Source organism: Salvelinus namaycush, chromosome 28 (genome assembly GCF_016432855.1).
Source record: "Salvelinus namaycush isolate Seneca chromosome 28, SaNama_1.0, whole genome shotgun sequence".
NCBI classification, from domain to species: Eukaryota; Metazoa; Chordata; class Actinopteri; order Salmoniformes; family Salmonidae; genus Salvelinus; species Salvelinus namaycush.
This window is the reverse complement of record NC_052334.1, coordinates 9,261,561-9,281,228: the sequence shown is the minus strand read 5'-3', so window position 1 is coordinate 9,281,228 and position 19,668 is coordinate 9,261,561. Positions and strand designations below refer to the sequence as shown.

At 44.1% G+C, this 19,668-nt stretch overlaps 1 protein-coding gene across 1 annotated transcript in view; it reads left to right on the top strand.

Moving 5' to 3' along the window:
* LOC120023030 (metastasis-associated protein MTA1-like) overlaps positions 1-19,668 on the top strand; it is a 100,882-nt gene that overhangs the window by 59,398 nt on the left and 21,816 nt on the right. The window contains exons 5-7 of the mRNA XM_038966979.1: positions 415-550; positions 4,027-4,131; positions 8,784-8,972. Coding sequence (XP_038822907.1) covers positions 415-550; positions 4,027-4,131; positions 8,784-8,972 — 430 coding nt within the window. The remainder of the gene's footprint in view (positions 1-414; positions 551-4,026; positions 4,132-8,783; positions 8,973-19,668) is intronic.

Below are 19,668 nucleotides of genomic sequence, written 5' to 3'. Positions count from 1 at the left end.
TAACCCCTCCCCAGACCAGCTTCAACCCCTCCACCTCCCACCAGACTAGTCTTCTAACCCCTCCACCTCCCACCAGACCAGTCTTCTAACCCCTCCACTTCCCACCAGACCAGTCTTCTAACCCCTCCACCTCCCACCAGACCGGTCTTCTAACCCCTCCACCAGACCAGTCTTCTAACCCCTCCACCAGACCAGTCTTCTAACCCCTCCACCTCCCACCAGACTAGTCTTCTAACCCCTCCACCTCCCACCAGACCAGTCTTCTAACCCCCCCACCAGACCAGTCTTCTAACCCCTCCACCAGACCAGTCTTCTAACCCCTCACCCAGACAGTCTTCAACCCTCCACCTCCCACCAGACTAGTCCTCTAATCCCTCACCAGACCAGTCTTCTAACCCCTCCACTTCCCACCAGACCAGTCTTCAACTCTCCGCCAGACCAGTCTTCTAACCCCTCCACCTCCCACCAGACCAGTCTTCTAACCCTCCACTTCCCACCAGATCCAGTCTTCTACCCTCCACCTCCCACCAGACCAGTGAAGACTGGTCTGGTGAGAGGTGGAGGGGTTAGACGACTGGTCTGGTGGAGGGGTTTGAAGACCGGTCTGGTGGGAGGTGGAGGGGTTAGAAGACTGGTCTGGTGGGAGGTGGAGGGGTTAGAAGACTGGTCTGGTGGGAGGTGGAGGGGTTAGAAGACTGGTCTGGTGGGAGGTGGAGGGGTTAGAAGACTGTTCTGGTGGAGGGGTTAGAAGACTGGTCTGGTGGGAGGTAGAGGGGTTAGAAGACTGGTCTGGTGGGAGGTGAAGGGCTTAGAAGACTGGTCTGGTGGGAGGTGGAACGATTAGAAGACTGGTCTGGTTGGAGGTGGAGTGGTTAGAAGACTTGTCTGGTGGAGGGTTTAGAAGTCTGGTCTGGTGGAGGGGTTAGAAGACTGGTCTGGTGGGAGGTGGGGGGATTAGAAGACTGGTCTGGTGGGAGGTGGAGGGGTTAGAAGACTGGATCTGGTGGGAAGTGGAGGGGTTAGAAGACTGGTCTGGTGGAAGGTGGAGGGGTTAGAAGACTGGTCTGGCGGAGAGTTTGAAGACTGGTCTAGTGGGAAGTGGAGGGGTTAGAAGACTGGTCTGGTGGAGGGATTAGAGGACTAGTCTGGTGGGAGGTGGAGGGGTTAGAAGACTAGTTTGGTGGGAGGTGGAGGGGTTAGAAGACTGGTCTGGTGGAGGGGTTAGAAAACTGGTCTGGTGAGAGGTGGAGGGGTTAGACGACTGGTCTGGTGGAGGGCTTAGAAGACCGGTCTGGTGGGAGGTGGAGGGGTTAGAAGACTTGTCTGGTGGGAGGTGGAGGGGTTAGAAGACTGGTCTGGTGGAGGGGTTAGAAGACTGGTCTGGTGGAGGGGTTAGAAGACTGGTCTGGTGAGAGGTGGAGGGGTTAGACGACTGGTCTGGTGGAGGGGTTTGAAGACCGGTCTGGTGGGAGGTGGAGGGGTTAGAAGACTGGTCTGGTGGGAAGTGGAGGGGTTAGAAGACTGGTCTTTTGGGAGGTGGAGGGGTTAGAAGACTGGTCTGGTGGGAGGTGGAGGGATTAGAAAACTAGTCTGATGGGAGGTGGAGGGGTTAAAAGACTGGTCTGGTGGAGCGGTTAGAAGACTGGTCTGGTGGGAGGTGGAGGGGTTAGAAGACTGGTCTGGTTCGAAGTGGAGGGGTTAGAAGACAGGGTTGGTGGAGGGGTTTGAAGACTGGTCTGGTGGGAGGTGGAGGGATTAGAAAACTAGTCTGATGGGAGGTGGAGGGGTTAAAAGACTGGTCTGGTGGAGCGGTTAGAAGACTGGTCTGGTGGGAGGTGGAGGGGTTAGAAGACTGGTCTGGTTCGAAGTGGAGGGGTTAGAAGACAGGGTTGGTGGAGGGGTTTGAAGACTGGTCTGGTGGGAGGTGGAGGGATTAGAAGACTAGTCTGATGGGAGGTGGAGGGGTTTGAAGACTGGTCTGGTGGAGGGGTTTGAAGACTGGTCTGGTGGGAGGTGGAGGGATTAGAAGACTAGTCTGGTGGGAGGTGGAGGGGTTAGAAGACTGGTCTGGTGGAGGGGTTAGAAGACTGGTCTGGTGGGAGGTGGAGGGGTTAGAAGACTGGTCTGGTGAGAGGTGGAGAGGTTAGGCGACTGATCTGGTGGAGGGGTTTGAAGACCGGTCTCGTGGGAGGTGGAGGGGTTTGAAGACTAGTCTGGTGGAGGGGTTCGAAGACTGGTCTGGTGGGAGGTGGGGGGGTTAGAAGACTGGTCTGGTGGGAGGCGGAGGGGTTTGAAGACCGGCCTGGTGGAAGTGGAGGGGTTAGAAGACTGTTCTGGTGGAGTTGTTAGAAGACTGGTCTGGTGGGAGGTAGAGGGGTTAGAAGACTGGTCTGGTGGGAGGTGGATGGGTTAGAAGACTGGTCTGGTGGGAGGTGGAACGATTAGAAGACTGGTCTGGTTGGAGGTGGAGTGGTTAGAAGACTTGTCTGGTGGAGGGTTTAGAAGTCTGGTCTGGTGGAGGGGTTAGAAGACTGGTCTGGTGGGAGGTGGAGGGATTAGAAGACTGGTCTGGTGGGAGGTGGAGGGGTTAGAAGACTGGATCTGGTGGGAAGTGGAGGGGTTAGAAGACTGGTCTGGTGGGAGGTGGAGGGGTTAGAAGACTGGTCTGGCGGAGAGTTTGAAGACTGGTCTGGTGGGAAGTGGAGGGGTTAGAAGACTGGTCTGGTGGAGGGATTAGAGGACTGGTCTGGTGGGAGGTGGAGGGGTTAGAAGACTGGTCTGGTGGAGGGGTTAGAAGACTGGTCTGGTGGAGGGGTTAGAAGACTGGTCTGGTGGGAGGTGGAGGGGTTAGAAGACTGGTCTGGTTGAGGGGTTAGAAGACTGGTCTGGTGGGAGGTGGAGGGGTTTGAAACCGGTCTGGTGGGAGGTTGAGGGGTTAGAAGACTGGTGTGGTGTGAGGTGGAGGGGTTAGAAGACTGGTCTGGTGGGAGGTGGAGGGGTTAGAAGACTGGTCTGGTGGGTGGTGGAGGGGTTAGAAGACTGGTCTGGTGGAGGGGTTAGAAGACTGGTCTGGTGGAGGGGTTAGAAGACTGGTCTGATGGAGGGGTTAGAAGACTGGTCTGGTGGGAGGTGGAGGGGTTAGAAGACTGGTCTGGTGGGATGTCGAGGGGTTTGAAACCGGTCTGGTGGGAGGTGGAGGGGTTAGAAGACTGGTCTGGTGGGAGGTGGAGGGGTTAGAAGACTGGTCTGGTGGAGGGGTTAGAAGACTGGTCTGGTGGGAGGTGGAGGGGTTAGAAGACTGGTCTGGTGGAGGGGTTAGAAGACTGGTCTGGTGAGAGGTGGAGGGGTTAGAAGACTGGTCTGATGGGAGGTGGAGGGGTTAGAAGACTGGTCTGGTTGAGGGGTTAGAAGACTGGTCTGGTGGGAGGTGGAGGTGTTTGAAACCGGTCTGGTGGGAGGTGGAGGGGTTAGAAGACTGGTGTGAGGTGGAGGGGTTAGAAGACTGGTCTGGTGGGAGGTGGAGGTGTTGGTGTTAGAAGACTGGTCTGGTTGGAGGTGGAGGGGTTAGTAGACGGGTCTGGTGGGAGGTGGAGGGGTTTGAAACTGGTCTGGTGGAAGTGGAGGGGTTAGAAGACTGGTCTGGTGGAAGTGGAGGGGTTAGAAGACTGGTCTGGTGGGAGGTGGAGGGGTTAGAAGACTGGTCTGGTGGGAGGTGGAGGGGTTAGAAGACTGGTCTGGTGGGAGGTGGAGGGGTTAGAAGACTGGTCTGGTGGAGGGGTTAGAAGACTGGTCTGGTGGAAGGTGGAGGGGTTTATTGACACCTCTTCCTCTTAGCTCTGCACTATGTTGTCATACCTCTAAATCTGGAGGGTTAACACAAACTCCTCTTGCTTATCTCTCTCTTCTCACCCATCTCTTTCCCTCCTTGTCTCTCCCTCGTTCTTTCCCTCCTTGTCTCTCCCCCCCATTGTCTCTCTCATCCTTCCCCCTCCCTCTCTCCCCCTTCCTCTCTCCATTCCTCTGTCTCTCAGGTCAGTGGGTACCTTTGCGCGGGCTCTAGACTGCAGTAGTTCTGTCCGGCAGCCCAGTCTTCACATGAGTGCTGCTGCTGCCTCTAGAGACATCACCCTGGTAAGACACACACACATACACACATTGCCCACTGCCCTAGGTAAGGTCAGGGTCAGGCCAGAGGTCAATGCTCGGCAGGATTGCTGTTAGCCTGTATGGGGCATCTCTGTGTGACTGAGCGTGTGTGTGATATTGCGTGTGTGTCTGAGTATCAGTAACGAGCAGGCTTCAGCGGCCCCAGACGACCCATGTGGCCATGTTCTGGCCCAATTCTGCACCTCATACATAAACATGGAACACAGGCCTCCGAGCTACAGTGTACACACAAACACACACATCCATATACATGAAAACAACATGCTCACAACACACATCCATATACAGTACCAGTCAAAATTTTGGACACACCTACTCATTTAAGGGTTTTTCTTTATTTTGACTATCTTCTACATTGTAGAATAATAGTGAAGACCTCAGAACTATGAATTATCACATATGGAATCATGTAGTAACCAAAAAAGCGTTAAACAAATCAAAATATATTTTAGATTCTTCAAAGTAGCCACCCTTTGCCTTGATGACAGCTTTTCACACTCTTGGCATTCTCTCAACCAGCTTCATGAAGAATGCTTTTCCAACAGACTTGAAAGAGTTCCCACATATGCTGAGCACTTGTTGCCTGCGTATCCTTTACTCTGCAGTCCAATTCATCCCAAACAATCTCAATTGGGTTGAGTTCGGGTGATTGTAGAGGCCAGGTCATCTGATGCAGCACTCCATCACTCTCCTTGGTCAAATAGCCCTTACACAGCCTGGAGGTGTGTTGGGTCGTTGTCCTGTTGAAAAACAAATGATAGTCCCACTAAGCGCAAACCAGATGGGATGGCTTATCGCTGCAGAATGCTGTGGTAGCCATGCTGGTTAAATGTGCCTTGCATTCTAAATAAATCACTGACAGTGTCACCTGCAAAGCACCATCACACCTCCTCCTCCATGCTTCACAGTGGGAACAACACATGCAGAGATCATCCGTTCAACTACTCTGCGTCTCACAAAAACATGGCGGTTGGAACCCAAAATCTCAAATTTGGACTCATCAGACCAAAGGACAGATTTCCACTGGTCTAATTTCCATTGCTTGTGTTTTTTTCCCCGAAGCAAGTCTCTTCTTATTATTGGTGTCCTTTAGTCCATGAAGGCCTGATTCACACAGTCTCCTCTGAACAGTTGATGTTGAGATGCATCTGTTTCTTGAACTCTGTGAAGCATTTATTCGGGCTGCAATCTGAGGTGCAGTTAACTCTAATGAACTTATCCTCTGCAGCAGAGGTAACTCTGGGTCTTCCTTTCCTGTGGCGGTCCTCATGAGAGCCAGTTTCATCATAGCGCTTGATGGTGTTTGCGACTACACTTGAAGAAACTGTCAAAGCTCTTGAAATGTTCCGTATTGACTGACCTTCTTGCCATAATATGGACTTGGTCTTTTACCACATAGGGCTATCTTCTGTATACCACCCCGACCTTGTCACAACACAACTGAATGGCCCAAACGCATTAAGAAGGAAAGAAATTCCACAAATTCACTTTTAACAAGGCATAATTGAAATGCATTCCAGGTGTCTACCTCATGAAGCTGGTTGAGAGAATGCCAAGAGTGTGCAAAGCTGTCAACAAGGCAAAGGGTGGCTACTTTGGAGAATCTCAAATATAAAATATATTTTGATTTGTTTAACACTTTTTGGTTACTATATGATTCCATATGTGTTATTTCATAGTTTTGATGTCTTCACTGTTATTCTACAATGTAGATAATAATAAAAAAAATAAAGAAAAACCGTTGAAAATCTTATTTTATTTTTTAGTTAACCTTTATTTAACCAGGTAGGCTAGTTGAGAACACGTTCTCATTTACAACTGCGACCTGGCCAAGATTAAGCAAAGCAGTTCGACACATACAACAACACAGAGTTACACATGGAATAAACAAACGTACAGTCAATAATACAGTAGAAAAAGTCTATATACAGTGTGTGCAAATGAGGTAGGATAAGGGAGGTAAGGCAATAAATAGGCCATGGTGGCGAAGTAATTACAATTTAGCATTAACACTGGAATGGTAGATGTTATGTGTAAGTAGAAATACTGGGGTGCAAAGGAGCAAGATAAATAAATAAATACAGTATGGGGATGAGGTAGTTGGATGGGCTATTTACAGATGGGCTATGTGCAGGTACAGTGATCTGTGAGCTGCTCTGACAGCTGGTGCTTAAAGCTAGTGAGGGAGATATGTGTCTCCAGCTTCAGTGATTTTTGCAGTTCGTTCCAGCAGAGAGCTGGAAGGAAAGGCGGCCAAAGGAAGAATTGGCTTTGGGTGACCAGTGAGATATACCTGCTGGAGCGCGTGCTACGGGTGGGTGCTGCTATGGTGACCAGTGAGCTGAGATAAGGCGGGGCTTTACCTAACAGAGACTTGTAGATGACCTGGAGCCAGTGGGTTTGGCGACGAGTATGAAGCAAGGGCCAGCCAACGAGAGCATACAGGTCGCAGTGGTGGGTAGTATATGGGGCTTTGGTGACAAAACGGATGGCACTGTGATAGACTGCATCCAATTTGTTGAGTAGAGTGTTGGAGGCTATTTTGTAAATGACATCGCCGAAGTCGAGGATTGGTAGGATGGTCAGTTTCACGAGAGTATGTTTGGCAGCATGAGCGAAGGATGCTTTGTTGCGAAAAGGAAGCCGATTCTAGATTTAATTTTGGATTGGAGATGTTTAATGTGAGTCTGGAAGTAGAGTTTACAGTCTAACCAGAAACCTAGGTATTTGTAGTTGTCCACATATTCTAAGTCAGAACCGTCCAGAGTAGTGATGCTGGATGGGTGGTCAGGTGTGGGCAGCAATCGGTTAAAGAGCATGCATTTAGTTTTACTTGCATTTAAGTGCAGTTGGAGGCCACGGAAGGAGAGTTGAATGGCGTTGAAGCTCGTCTGGAGGTTAGTTAACACAGTGTCCAAAGACGGGCCAGATGTATTACAGAATGATGTCGTCTGCGTAGAGGTGGATCAGGGAATCACCCGCAGTAAGAACGACATCATTGATATATACAGAGAAGAGTCGGCCCGAGAATTGAACCCTGTGGCACCCACATAGAGACTGCCAGAGGTCCGGACAACAAGCCCTCTGATTTGATACACTGAACTCTGTCTGAGAAGTAGTTGGTGAACCAGGTGAGGCAGTCATTTGAGAAATCAAGGGTGTTGAGTCTGCCAATAAGAATGTGGTGATTGACAGAGTCGAAAGCCTTGGCCAGGTCGATGAAGATGGCTGCACAGTAATGTCTCTTTATCGATGGCGGTTATGATATCGTTTCGGACCTTGAGCGTGGCTGAGGTGCACCCATGACCAGATCTGAAACCAGATTGCATAGCGGAGAAGGTACGATGGGATTCGAAATGGTCGGTAATGAGTAGGTGTTCAAACTTTTGACTGGTACTGTACATGAAAACAACATGCGCACAGCACACATACATATACATGAAAACAACATGCACACATACATATACATGAAAACAACATGCGCACAGCACACATACATATACATGAAAACAACATGCGCACAGCACACATACATATACATGAAAACAACATGCGCACAGCACACATACATATACATGAAAACAACATGCGCACAGTACACATACATATACATGAAAACAACATGCGCACAGCACACATACATATACATGAAAACAACATGCGCACAGCACACATACATATACATGAAAACAACATGCGCACAGCACACATACATATACATGAAAACAACATGCACACATACATATACATGAAAACAACATGCTCACAGCACACATACATATACATGAAAACAACATGCGCACAGCACACATACATATACATGAAAACAACATGCGCACAGTACACATACATATACATGAAAACAACATGCTCACAGCACACATACATATACATGAAAACAACATGCGCACAGCACACATACATATACATGAAAACAACATGCGCACAGCACACATACATATACATGAAAACAACATGCTCACAGCACACATACATATACATGAAAACAACATGCGCACAGTACACATACATATACATGAAAACAACATGCGCACAGCACACATACATATACATGAAAACAACATGCTCACAGCACACATACATATACATGAAAACAACATGCGCACAGCACACATACATATACATGAAAACAACATGCGCACAGCACACATACATATACATGAAAACAACATGCGCACAGCACACATACATATACATGAAAACAACATGCGCACAGCACACATACATATACATGAAAACAACATGCGCACAGCACACAAATCAACTCTTACACTCATGAATAGAGAGACCCTCACACTGACAAGACAAGTGACAAGATAATAGCACATCCATAATAGACTATTCAGCACCATTAACCTTGGTGGCTTTGACAGACAGAAAAATAGGGACCTTTTGCTTGGTTTGTTTGTTACAAGGGTGTGTTTTGTTGGCTGGGTATAGGTGAAATCCAGGGGCATACATGTTCATCAGGGCACACAGTAAACCCCACGGAAGTGTTTCTTATTGGACAAATACAGATGGTACCTCCCTGTTTCTTCGTGTTTTCTGCCTACTGAACACAACACAATATTCCCCCCCTCCCATCTTCTCCCTAGTTCCATGCCATGGACACCTTGGATAAGACGGGTTATGACATGACGCGGGCCATCGCTGCCCTGGTTCCCCAGGGAGGACCTATTCTTTGCCGGGACGAGATGGAGGAGTGGAGCGCCTCAGAGGCCAACCTGTTTGAAGAGGCCCTGGAGAAATACGGAAAAGACTTCACAGACATACAACAGGACTTTGTGAGTACAGACGGACAACGGGCAGACAGACATGTTTCAGACAGACAGACAGGTACGGTTCTGCTGCCTTGGCTTGGACTACCCTCCACAAGGAAACTCTGATGTGCATATCACCAAATCTTCAGGGGAATTGTTGGGCTGCAGCTTGCCAGCCTGGTCCACCACTAGGGACCAATCAGATTGCATTATTTATTTCTAGAACTACTCTCACAAATGTAAAGGAAACGATGCTTAGACTGAGAGGAACTGTTAAAGGCTCATAATAATGTAACTATTGGTGAGATAATACTGGATGTCTACGTCAGCCATAGATATAAATAGTGTATTTCTCTCAGCCATAGATATAAATAGTGTATTTCTCTCAGCCATAGATACAGTTGAAGTCGGAAGTTTACATACACCTTAGCCAAATACATTTAAACTCTGTTTTTCACAATTCCTAACATTTAATCCTAGTAAAAAGTCCCTGTCTTAGGGCAGTTAAGATCACAACTTTATTTTAAGAATGTGAAATGTCAGAATAATAGAGAATGATTTATTTCAGCTTTTATTTCTTTCACCACATTCCCAGTGGGTCAGAAGTTTACATACACTCAATTAGTATTTGGTAACATTGCCTTTAAATTGTTTAACTTGGGTCAAACGTTTTGGGAAGCCATCCACAAGCTTCCCACAATAAGTTGGGTGAATTTTGGCCCATTCTTCCTGACAGAGCTGGTGTAACTGAGTCAGGTTTGTAGGCCTCCTTGCTCGCACACGCTTTTTCAGTTCTGCCCACAAATTTCTTACAGGATTGAGGTCAGGGCATTGTGATGGCCACTCCAATACCTTGACTTTGTTGTCCTTAAGCCATTTTGCCACAACTTTGGAAGTATGCTTGGGGTCATTGTCCATTTGGAAGACCCATTTGCGATCAAGCTTCAACTTCCTGACTGATGTCTTGAGATGTTGCTTCAATATATCCACATAATTGTCCTTCCTCTTGATGCCATCTATTTTGTGAAATGCACCAGTCCCTCCTGCAGCAAAGCACCCCCACAACATGATGCTGCCACCCCCGTTCTTCACGGTTGGGATGGTGTTCTTCGGCTTGCAAGCATCCCCTTTTTCCTCCAAACATAACGATGGTCATTATGTTTCATCAGACCTGAGGACATTTCTCAAAAAAGTACTATCTTTGTCCCCATGTGCAGTTGCAAACCGTAGACTGGCTTTTTTATGGCGGATTTGAAGCAGTGGCTTCTTTCTTGCTGAGCGGCCTTTCAGGTTATGTCGATATAGGACTCATTTTACTGTGGATATAGATACTTTTGCACCTGTTTCCTCCAGCATCTTCACAAGGTCTTTTGCTGCTGTTCTGAGATTGATTTGCACTTTTTGCACCAAAGTACGTCCATCTCTAGGAGACAGAACGCGTCTCCTTCCTGAGCGGTATGACGGCTGCGTGGTCCCATGGTGTTTATATTTGCGTTCTATTGTTTGTACAGATGAACGTGGTACCTTCAGGCGTTTGGAAATTGCTCCCAAGGAGGAACCAGACTTGTGGAGGTCTACAATTTTCTTTTCAGATTTTCTTTTGATTTTCCAATGATGTCAAGCAAAGAGGCACTGAGTTTGAAGGTAGGCCTTGAAATACATCCACAGGTGCACCTCCAATTGACTCAAATGATGTCAGTTAGCCTATGATGTCAGTTAGCCTGTGTTGATTTTTCAGTTTAACAAAATCCAAGATGGCAGCATGTCAAGTCGTTTGTTTGTGACTAGTACATTTTAACCTACTAATAATCTATTTATTTATGGTTGCGTAACTTCGTTGTTGCGTAGTGCAAACTATTTTATTTTTGCTGGTGTAAAGATCACGGGTCCTCCTCAACTCGGAACTTCATTACTTGAAGTTTACCAAAGTAACCCTATCTCTGGCTGGCCTGAGTTTCTCCTTCGTCCGCGGAGTGTCTTGTCCAAGCTGCTCCTTTTTGCTCTTCGCCTGGCTGTCAGTGGCAGCTCAACCCGTTCTCTCTATCGCCCTCAACACCCAATCTACTCACACGCGCAAACACTCACATTGACTACACGCTGTCCCTCTCTCCACTTACCTTCGTTGGCCTCTTGTTTTTTGGTCAGAGAAAATGACAATTTACGTGGTATTGCTTTGCGCACTGACTTTACTGAACTCTGGAGAAAACGAACATTGTCGCAGGGTGAGTACATCTGACAATGTACTCTCGCGTCCATTAGACATTTTGTCTGCAGGAACTCGCTCTTTTTCACTCGGTCCACTCGTCCAAGTGCCGATGCATTTGTGGCATGATGTGAACAGTACGAATTTGTGTCACTACCAAAGTCTAATGGTTTTAAATGACTGTTTTGTATTGTCTGGAAACTCACTTGTAGAATTCGCTTGCAGTAGGTCTCTTAAAAAAGAGAAGCCGTGCAAGGTTATTAAACAGAGGTGCTTAGTTATTCTTCTGTTGTTGATATCAGGTAACGTGCAACCTAACCCTGGCCCTGATATGCAATGTCTCCAAACCCCCTCTGATTTTAAATCAAGATCTGGTTTTGGTATTTTTCATTTAAATGTACGCAGCCTGTTGTCAAAAATTGATGGGGTTAGGATTTGGGCTAAATCAACTGATGCTGATGTAATTGTGTTTTCTGAAACCTGGCTCAGCAAGTCTATTTTTGATAAGGATATTTGTATAAGTGGTTACAATGTTTATCGCACAGATCGGGTTAAGAAAGGTGGGGGTGTGGCTATATATGTAAAATCTAAATTCCATGTAAGTGTGGCAAAGTCTGAAACTATTTGTAAACAGTTGGAATTTCTTGCTTTAAATATTGAGGTTTCAAAGGGCCTCTCTATAACTGTGATTGGCTGTTATAGACCCCCCTCTGCTCTTGGTGATGCATTTTCTTCTTTGACGCACCTTATGTCTAAACTTCTTTACAGTGAAATGATCTTGATTGGTGATCTCAACTGGTGTTGGTTAAAGCCGGTGTCTGATGATTTAAAAATGTTTTGTAATTCTATGAATCTTACCCAGTTGATTAATTCACCCACTCGCCCAAATCTTAAATGCCCAGATAAATCTACCCTGATTGATTTGATATTGACAAATGTTCCACATAAATATTCTGCGGTTGGTGTTTTTTGTAATGATTTAAGTGACCATTGTGCTGTTGTTGCTGTCAGAAATACTAAGGTTCCAAAGACAAATCCACGTTTTATTCGTAAGAGAAATTTGAAGTGTTTTAATGAGCAGGCTTTCTTTCATGATTTGTTTTATTTTGACTGGAGCAAGATTGAGCTTATCCCTGATGTGGAAACTGCCTGGAAATTCTTTCATGATGGGTTTTTCCAAATAGTAAACAAACATGCACCATTCCGCAGGTTCAGGGTTAAAGGGCGGGATAATCCATGGTTTTCTTCTGAGCTGTCTTGTATTATTCACGACCGTAATCTAGCCTGGGCTAAAGCAAGGAAATCTTGTTCTGATGCTGATTGGCTTATTTTTAGGCAGTTAAGAAACAAGTGTTCTTTTCTTCTCAGGAAGGCCAAGTCTGAATATTTTATGTCTGTTACCACTGATAACCTGAATGACCCTAGAAAGTTTTGGAATGCTATTAAGTCTATGTCTGGTAACAGTAATGTTAATGAATTACCGTCATGTGTTTTGAAGGACTCTGTTGCTATATATGACAAAACTGAAATGCTGAATTGTTTCAATGAGCACTTTGTATCATCTGGTAGGCTGTTTGATTCAGTGCCCTCTGTCTCTGTACAGCCCTGTGTGGATGAACCAGTGTCCTCTGTCTCTGTACAACCCTGTGTGGATGAACCAGTGAGAGCTGGTCAAACTTTTAGCTTTCTGCCATTCTCAGTGCAGGTGGTACATAAAGCCCTGAAATCCTTAGATCAAAGAAAGCCTGCAGGTCCTGATGTTTTGGATCCCTGCTTTTTAAATCTGGCAGCTGATTTCATAGCTGAACCACTTACATATCTGTTCAATCTAACCCTGGAATGTAATGAAATTCCAAAGATCTGGAAATCAGCATTTGTCCTACCACTTTTAAAAGGGGGAGATCCAACTCTTTTAAATAATTATAGGCCAATCTCAAAGCTGTCACCCCTGGTGAAAATACTTGAAACCCTTGTAAGTGAACAGCTAAAAGAGTTTTTATTTACTAACTCTATTTTATCAATGTACCAATCGGGCTTCAGGAAGAAGCATAGCACAATTACAGCAGCCATGAAGGTTTTAAATGATATCACTGAAGCCCTTGACAAAAAACAGCACTGTGTCTCACTTTTTATTGATCTCTCTAAGGCTTTTGATACAGTTGATCATGCTATACTGAGGCAGAGATTGTTGAGTGTAGGTCTTTCGGAGCATGCAGTTGCATGGTTTGCTAACTATCTGTCTGATAGAACTCAGTGCACTCAATTTGATGGGCTTATGTCTGTTAAATTGTCTGTCCTGAATGGTGTGCCCCAGGGCTCTGTACTTGGTCCTCTCTTATTCACTATTTATATAAATGATTTAGACAGAAATGTCCAAAATGCACAACTTCATTTTTATGCTGATGATACTGTTATTTACTGTTGTGCCTCATCTCTTACAAAAGCTTTCCAGAACTTGCAAACTGCTTTTTATACTGTTCAACATACCTTGTGTCAATTGAAGCTTATCCTCAATACTGACAAAACTAAACTAATGGTGTTTTCTAATGCAAGAAATAGACCTCTGAACCTTTCACCTGTTACTACCTGTCAGGGCAAGGAGATTGAGGTTGTAACCTCATACAAATATCTTGGAATTCTAATTGATGACGGCCTCTCTTTTAAATTGCATATTCAACAACTTACAAAAAAATTGAAGCTGAAATTGGGATTTTATTTTAGGAATAAGGCCTGTTTTTCTTTTGAAGCCAGAAGGAGGCTAGTATCAGCTACATTTATGCCTTTACTAGACTATGGGGATATTTTATATATGAATGCTTCCGCTCAGTGTTTGAGATCAATTGACACTCTTTACCATGGCACTTTGAGATTTATTTTAAACTGCAAAACCCTTACGCACCACTGCACTTTGTATACCAGGGTTGGCTGGCCTTCTCTAGTCACTCGTAGGCTCAGTCACTGGTATACTTTTATTTACAAAGCCATTTTGGGTTTACTACCTTTTTATTTGGGCATTTTTATTGTTCAGAAATGTGGTGGGTACTCTCTTCGTTCACTGGACTTTATCCTGCTAACTGTTCCAAATGTCCGAACTGAATTTGGTAAAAGGTCTTTTATGTACTCTGCGCCATCGTCTTGGAACACCTTACAAAATAATTTTAAACTGGAAGAACTTGTCCCGATTGGTGTTTTTAAATCACTGATGAAGGATTTTGAGGCTGATTCCCTGACCTGTCAATGTTTTTAATTTGCTGTTTTTGATATTGTTATACTCTTGTGAATTCATGAATGGTTTTTACTAGATTACTTGTAGTTTTTCATGTTGTCTGTCTGTAATTTTTTGTAATGACTTGGTGCTGCCTATCTTGGCCAGGACGCTCTTGAAAAAGAGATTTTAAATCTCAATGAGCCCTTCCTGGTTAAATAAAGGTTAAATAAATAAATAAAAATAAGTGAAATAATCTGTCTGTAAACAGTTGTTGGAAAAATTACTTGTGTCACGCACAAGTAGATGTCCTAACCGACTTGCCAAAACTATAGTTTGTTAACAAGAAATTTGTGGAGTGGTTGAGAAACGAGTTTTAATTACTCCAACCAAAGTGTTTATTTTTAAACATTTTATTTAACCTTTATTTAACTAGGCAAGTCAGTTAAGAACAAATTCTTATTTACAATGATGGCCTAGGAACAGTGCCTTGTTCAGGGGCAGAATGACAGATTTTTACCTTGTTAGCTCGGGGATTCGATCTAGCAACCTTTCGGTTACTGGCCCAATGCTCTAACCACTAGGCTACCTGCCGCCCATATATATGTATATATATATGAAACTTCCGACTTCAACTGTAGATACTGTATGGTTATATCTCTCTCAACAATAGATATAGATAGTTTCTGTATATCTCTCAGCCATAGAGATAGTTACTGTATGGCTATATCTCTCTCAGCCATATAGATCGATATGGTATGGCTATATAGTGCGTTCGGGAAAGTATTCAAACCGCTTGACTTATTCAAAATTTTGTTACGTTACAGCCTTATTCTAAAATAGATAAAATTTAAAAAATCCTCATCAATCTACACACAATATCCCATAATGACCAGGCAAAAACAGGTTTTTAGAAATGTTTGCAAATGTATTAAAAATTAAAAACAGATACCTTATTTACATAAGTATTCAGACCCTTTGCTATGAGACTCAAAATTAAGCTCAGGTGCATCCTGTTTCCATTGATCATCCTTGATGTTTCTACAACTTGATTGGAGTCCACCTGTGGTAAATTCAATTGATTGGACATGATTTGGAACGGCACACTCCTGTCTAAATAAGGTCCCATAGTTGACAGTGCATGTCAGAGCAAAAACCAAGCCATGAGATTTGAATTAATTGTTTGTAGAGCTCAGAGACAGGATTGTGTCGAGGCACAGATCTGGGGAAGGGTACCAAAACATTTCTGCAGCATTGAAGGTCCCCAAGAACACAGTGTCCTCCATCATTCTTAAATAGAAGAAGTTTGGAATCACCAAGACTCTTCCTAGAGCTGGCCACCCGGCCAAACTGAGCAATTGGGGGAGAAGGTCCTTGGTCAGGGAGGTGAGCAAGAACCCAATGATCACTCTGATAGAGCTCCAGAGTTCCTCTGTGGAGATGGGAGAACCTTTCAGAAGGACAACCATCTCTGCAGCAATCCACCAATCAGGCCTTTATGGTAGAGTGGCCAGACGGAAGCAACGCCTCAGTAAAAGGCACATGACTGCCCACTTGGAGTTTGCAAAAAGGCACCTAAAGGACTCAGACCATGAGAAACAAGATTATCTGGTCTGATGAAAACAAGATTGAACTCTTTGGCCTGAATGCTAAGCGTCACGTCTGGAGGAAACCTGGTACCATCCCTACGGTGAAGCATGGTGGTGGCAGAATCATGCTGTGGGGATGTTTTTCAGCGGCAGGGACTGGCAGACTTGTCAGGATCGAAAGAGGAACTGAGCAAAGTACAGAGAGATCCTTGATGAAAACCTTCTTCAGAGCGCTCAGGAACTCAGACTAGGGTGAAGGTTCACCTTCCAAAAGGACAGCAACCCTAAGCACACAGCCAAGACAATGCAGGAGTGGCTTCAGGACAAGTCTCAATGTCCTTGAGTGGCCCAGAAAGAGCCCGGACTTGAACCTGATCAAACATCCCTGGAGAGACCTGAAAATAGCTGTGCAGCGACACTCCCCATTCAACCTGACAGAGCTTGAGAGGATTTGCAGAGAAGAATGGGAGAAACTCCCCAAATACAGGTGTGCCAAGCTTGTAGCGTCATACCCAAGAAGACTCAAGGCTATAATCGCTGCCAAAGGTGCTGAGTAAAGGGTCTGAATACTTATGTAAATGTAGTTTTTTATTTATATTTTAAACCTGTTTATTCCTTGTTATTATTCAGTATTGTGTTTTAGATTAATGAGGAAAAACAATTGAATCAATTTTACAATAAGTCTGTAACGTAATAAAATGTGGAAAAGGTCAAAGGGTCTGAATTCTCCGAATGCACTGTATATAATTAGCCTAAATTATGACTATCCAATCTACTCATCACATTAGGAATAGTAGGCTACCTTACATAAGTCTGCAAATGTGATGATGCATGGAATGATTTATTATAAAGGTGAATTTTTATCGTAAAAATGAGCTTCCCCATGCTTGAAACTAAAGTGCCGTCTATGGCTACAGAAACACCACTAGCCAAACAACGATCTGGATGGTGGCTCCTGAATTAAAGTGTAAGTACACTAATAAATCAACATTTCTCTTATTATTATTATTATTTTCTTTGTATTTATTTTTGGGGGATTATTTTGAGAGTGAAAACTTGAAGAAAAATCTTGGAAATTAGTAATCTTTCTGTTTTTTCTATGGCTATATCTGGTGTTGTAGTGGTTCCTAGAGAACTGGGTATGTATACTCTAATTTTGCCAAACATTTCTCAAACTGCAGACCTGGCCATGGAAAATTTTATGAGAAACAATGACATACAGTACCAGTCAAAAGTTTGAACATACCTACTCATTCAAGGGTTTATCTTTATTTTTACTATTTACATTGTAGAATAATAGTGAAAACATCAACATTTAAAAATAACACATATGGAATCATGTAGTAACCAAAAATGTTTAAACAAATCCAAATATATTTGAGATTCTTCAAAGTAGCCACCCTTTGCCTTGATGACAGCTCTGCACACGCTTGGCATTATTTCAATCAGCTTCACCTGGAATGCTTTTCCAACTGTCTTGAAGGAGTTCCCACATATGCTGAGCATTTGTTGGCTGCTTTTCCTTCACTCTGCAGTCCAACTCATCCCAAACCATCTCAGTTGGGTTGAGGTCTAGTGATTGTGGAGGCCAGGTCATCTGATGCAGCACTACATCACTCTCCTTCTTGGTCAAATAGCCCTTACACAGCCTGGAGGTGTGTTGGGTCATTGTCCTGTTGAAAATCAAATGATAGTCCCACTAAGCGCAAACCAGATGGGAAGACATATCGCTGCAGAATGCTGTGGTAGCCATGCTGGTTAAGTATGCCTTGAATTCTAAATAAATCACTGACAGTGTCACCTGCAAAGCACCACCACACCACCTCCTCCATGCTTCACAGTGGAAACCACACATGCAGAGATCATCCGTTCATCTACTGTGTGTCTCACAAAGACATGGTGGTTGGAACCAAAAATCTCACATTTGGACTCATCAGACCAAAGGACAGATTTCTAATGTCCATTGCTTGTATTTCTTGGCCCAAGCAAGTCTCTTCTTATTGGTGTATTTTAGTAGTGGTTTCTTTGCAGTAATTCGACTATGAAGGCCTGATTCACACAGTCTCCTCTGAACAGTTGATGTTGAGATGCGTCTGTTTCTTGAACTCTGTGAAGCATTTATTTGGGCTGCATTCTGAGGTGCAGTTAACTCTAATGAACTTATCCTCTGCAGCAGAGGTAACTCTGGGTCTTCCTTTCCTGTGGCGGTCCTCATGAGAGCCAGTTTCATCATAGCGCTTGATGATTTTTGCGACTGCACTTGAAGAAACTTTCTTGAAATTTTCCAGATTGACTGACCTTCATGTCTTAAAGTAATGATGGACTGTCGTTTCTCTTTGCTTATTTGACCTGTTCTTGCCATAAAAGACTTGGTCTTTTACCAAATACGACATCTTCTGTATACCACCCCTACCATGTCACAACTCAACTGATTGGCTCAAACGCATTAAGAAGGAAATAAATTCCACAAATGAACTTTTAACAAGGCACATCTGTTAATTGAAATGCATTCCAGTTGACTACCTCATGAAGCTGGTTAAGAGAATTCCAAAAGTGCAAAGCTGTCACGGCAAAGGGTGGCTACTTTGAAGAATCTCAAATATAAAATATATTTTGATCTAACACTTTTTTGGTTACTACATGATTCCATATGTGTTATTTCATAGTGTTGATGTCTTCACTATTATTCTACACGGTAGAAAAACCCTTGAATGAGTAAGTGTCCAAACTTTTGACTGGTACTGTACACTCTGAATGAGCTAAAATTATAAATCTCATATTGGTCTTTCACAGTCAGCTGTACTGTGCAGTAGGCTAATAGTAAGCCTACTATTGAAACAGATAAATGAGGCTGTCAACTGAGTCAGAAATTCAGAAGTTTCTGTTTTTCATTTTTTTTTCAGGTTTTTGCTCGCATTCACACTTTTTTAAAAGTGTAGTTGAGTGTAGTTGCCCTTTAAATCAAGTGCACAGGCACCTAGCACTGTTTGATTAGTGGTGTTTCTGTAGCACATGAGATGGAGTTTGTAAAACAAATGGGCACTGGATTGATGCAAGCAATCTTGATATCGTTCTGCTAGAAGACAGGTAGGTCTATCATTAGTATCGCTATATTTTTCCTGTTCCTTAAAACTTCTTATGGCTGGGGGCAGTATTGAGTAGCTTGGATGAATAAGGTGCCCAGAGTAAACTGCCTGCTACTCAGTCCCAGAAGCAAAGATATGCATATTATTAGTATATTTGGATAGAAAACACTCTGAAGTTCTAAAACTGTTTGAATGATGTCTGTGAGTATAACAGAACTCATATGGCGGGCAAAAACCTGAGAAAAAATCCAACCAGGAAGTGGGAAATCTGAGGTTTGTAGTTTTTCAACTCATCGCCTATCGGATATACAGTGGGATATTGGTCATATTGCACTTCCTAAGGCTTCCACTAGATGTCAACAGTCTTTAGAACCTTATTTGATGCTTCTACTGTGAAGGAGGGGGAAATGAGGGCTCTTTGAGTCAGGGGTCTGGCAGAGTGCCATGAGCTGACCGCGCGTTAAAAACATCCTAAAGATTGATTCTATACATCGTTTGACATGTTTCTACGGACTGTAACGGAACTTTTAGATTTTTCGTCTGCACCTAGTGATCGCGCCTCATTTTGATTACTGGGCTAAACGCGTGAACAAAAAGGAGGTATTTGGACATAAATGATGTACTTTATCGAACAAAT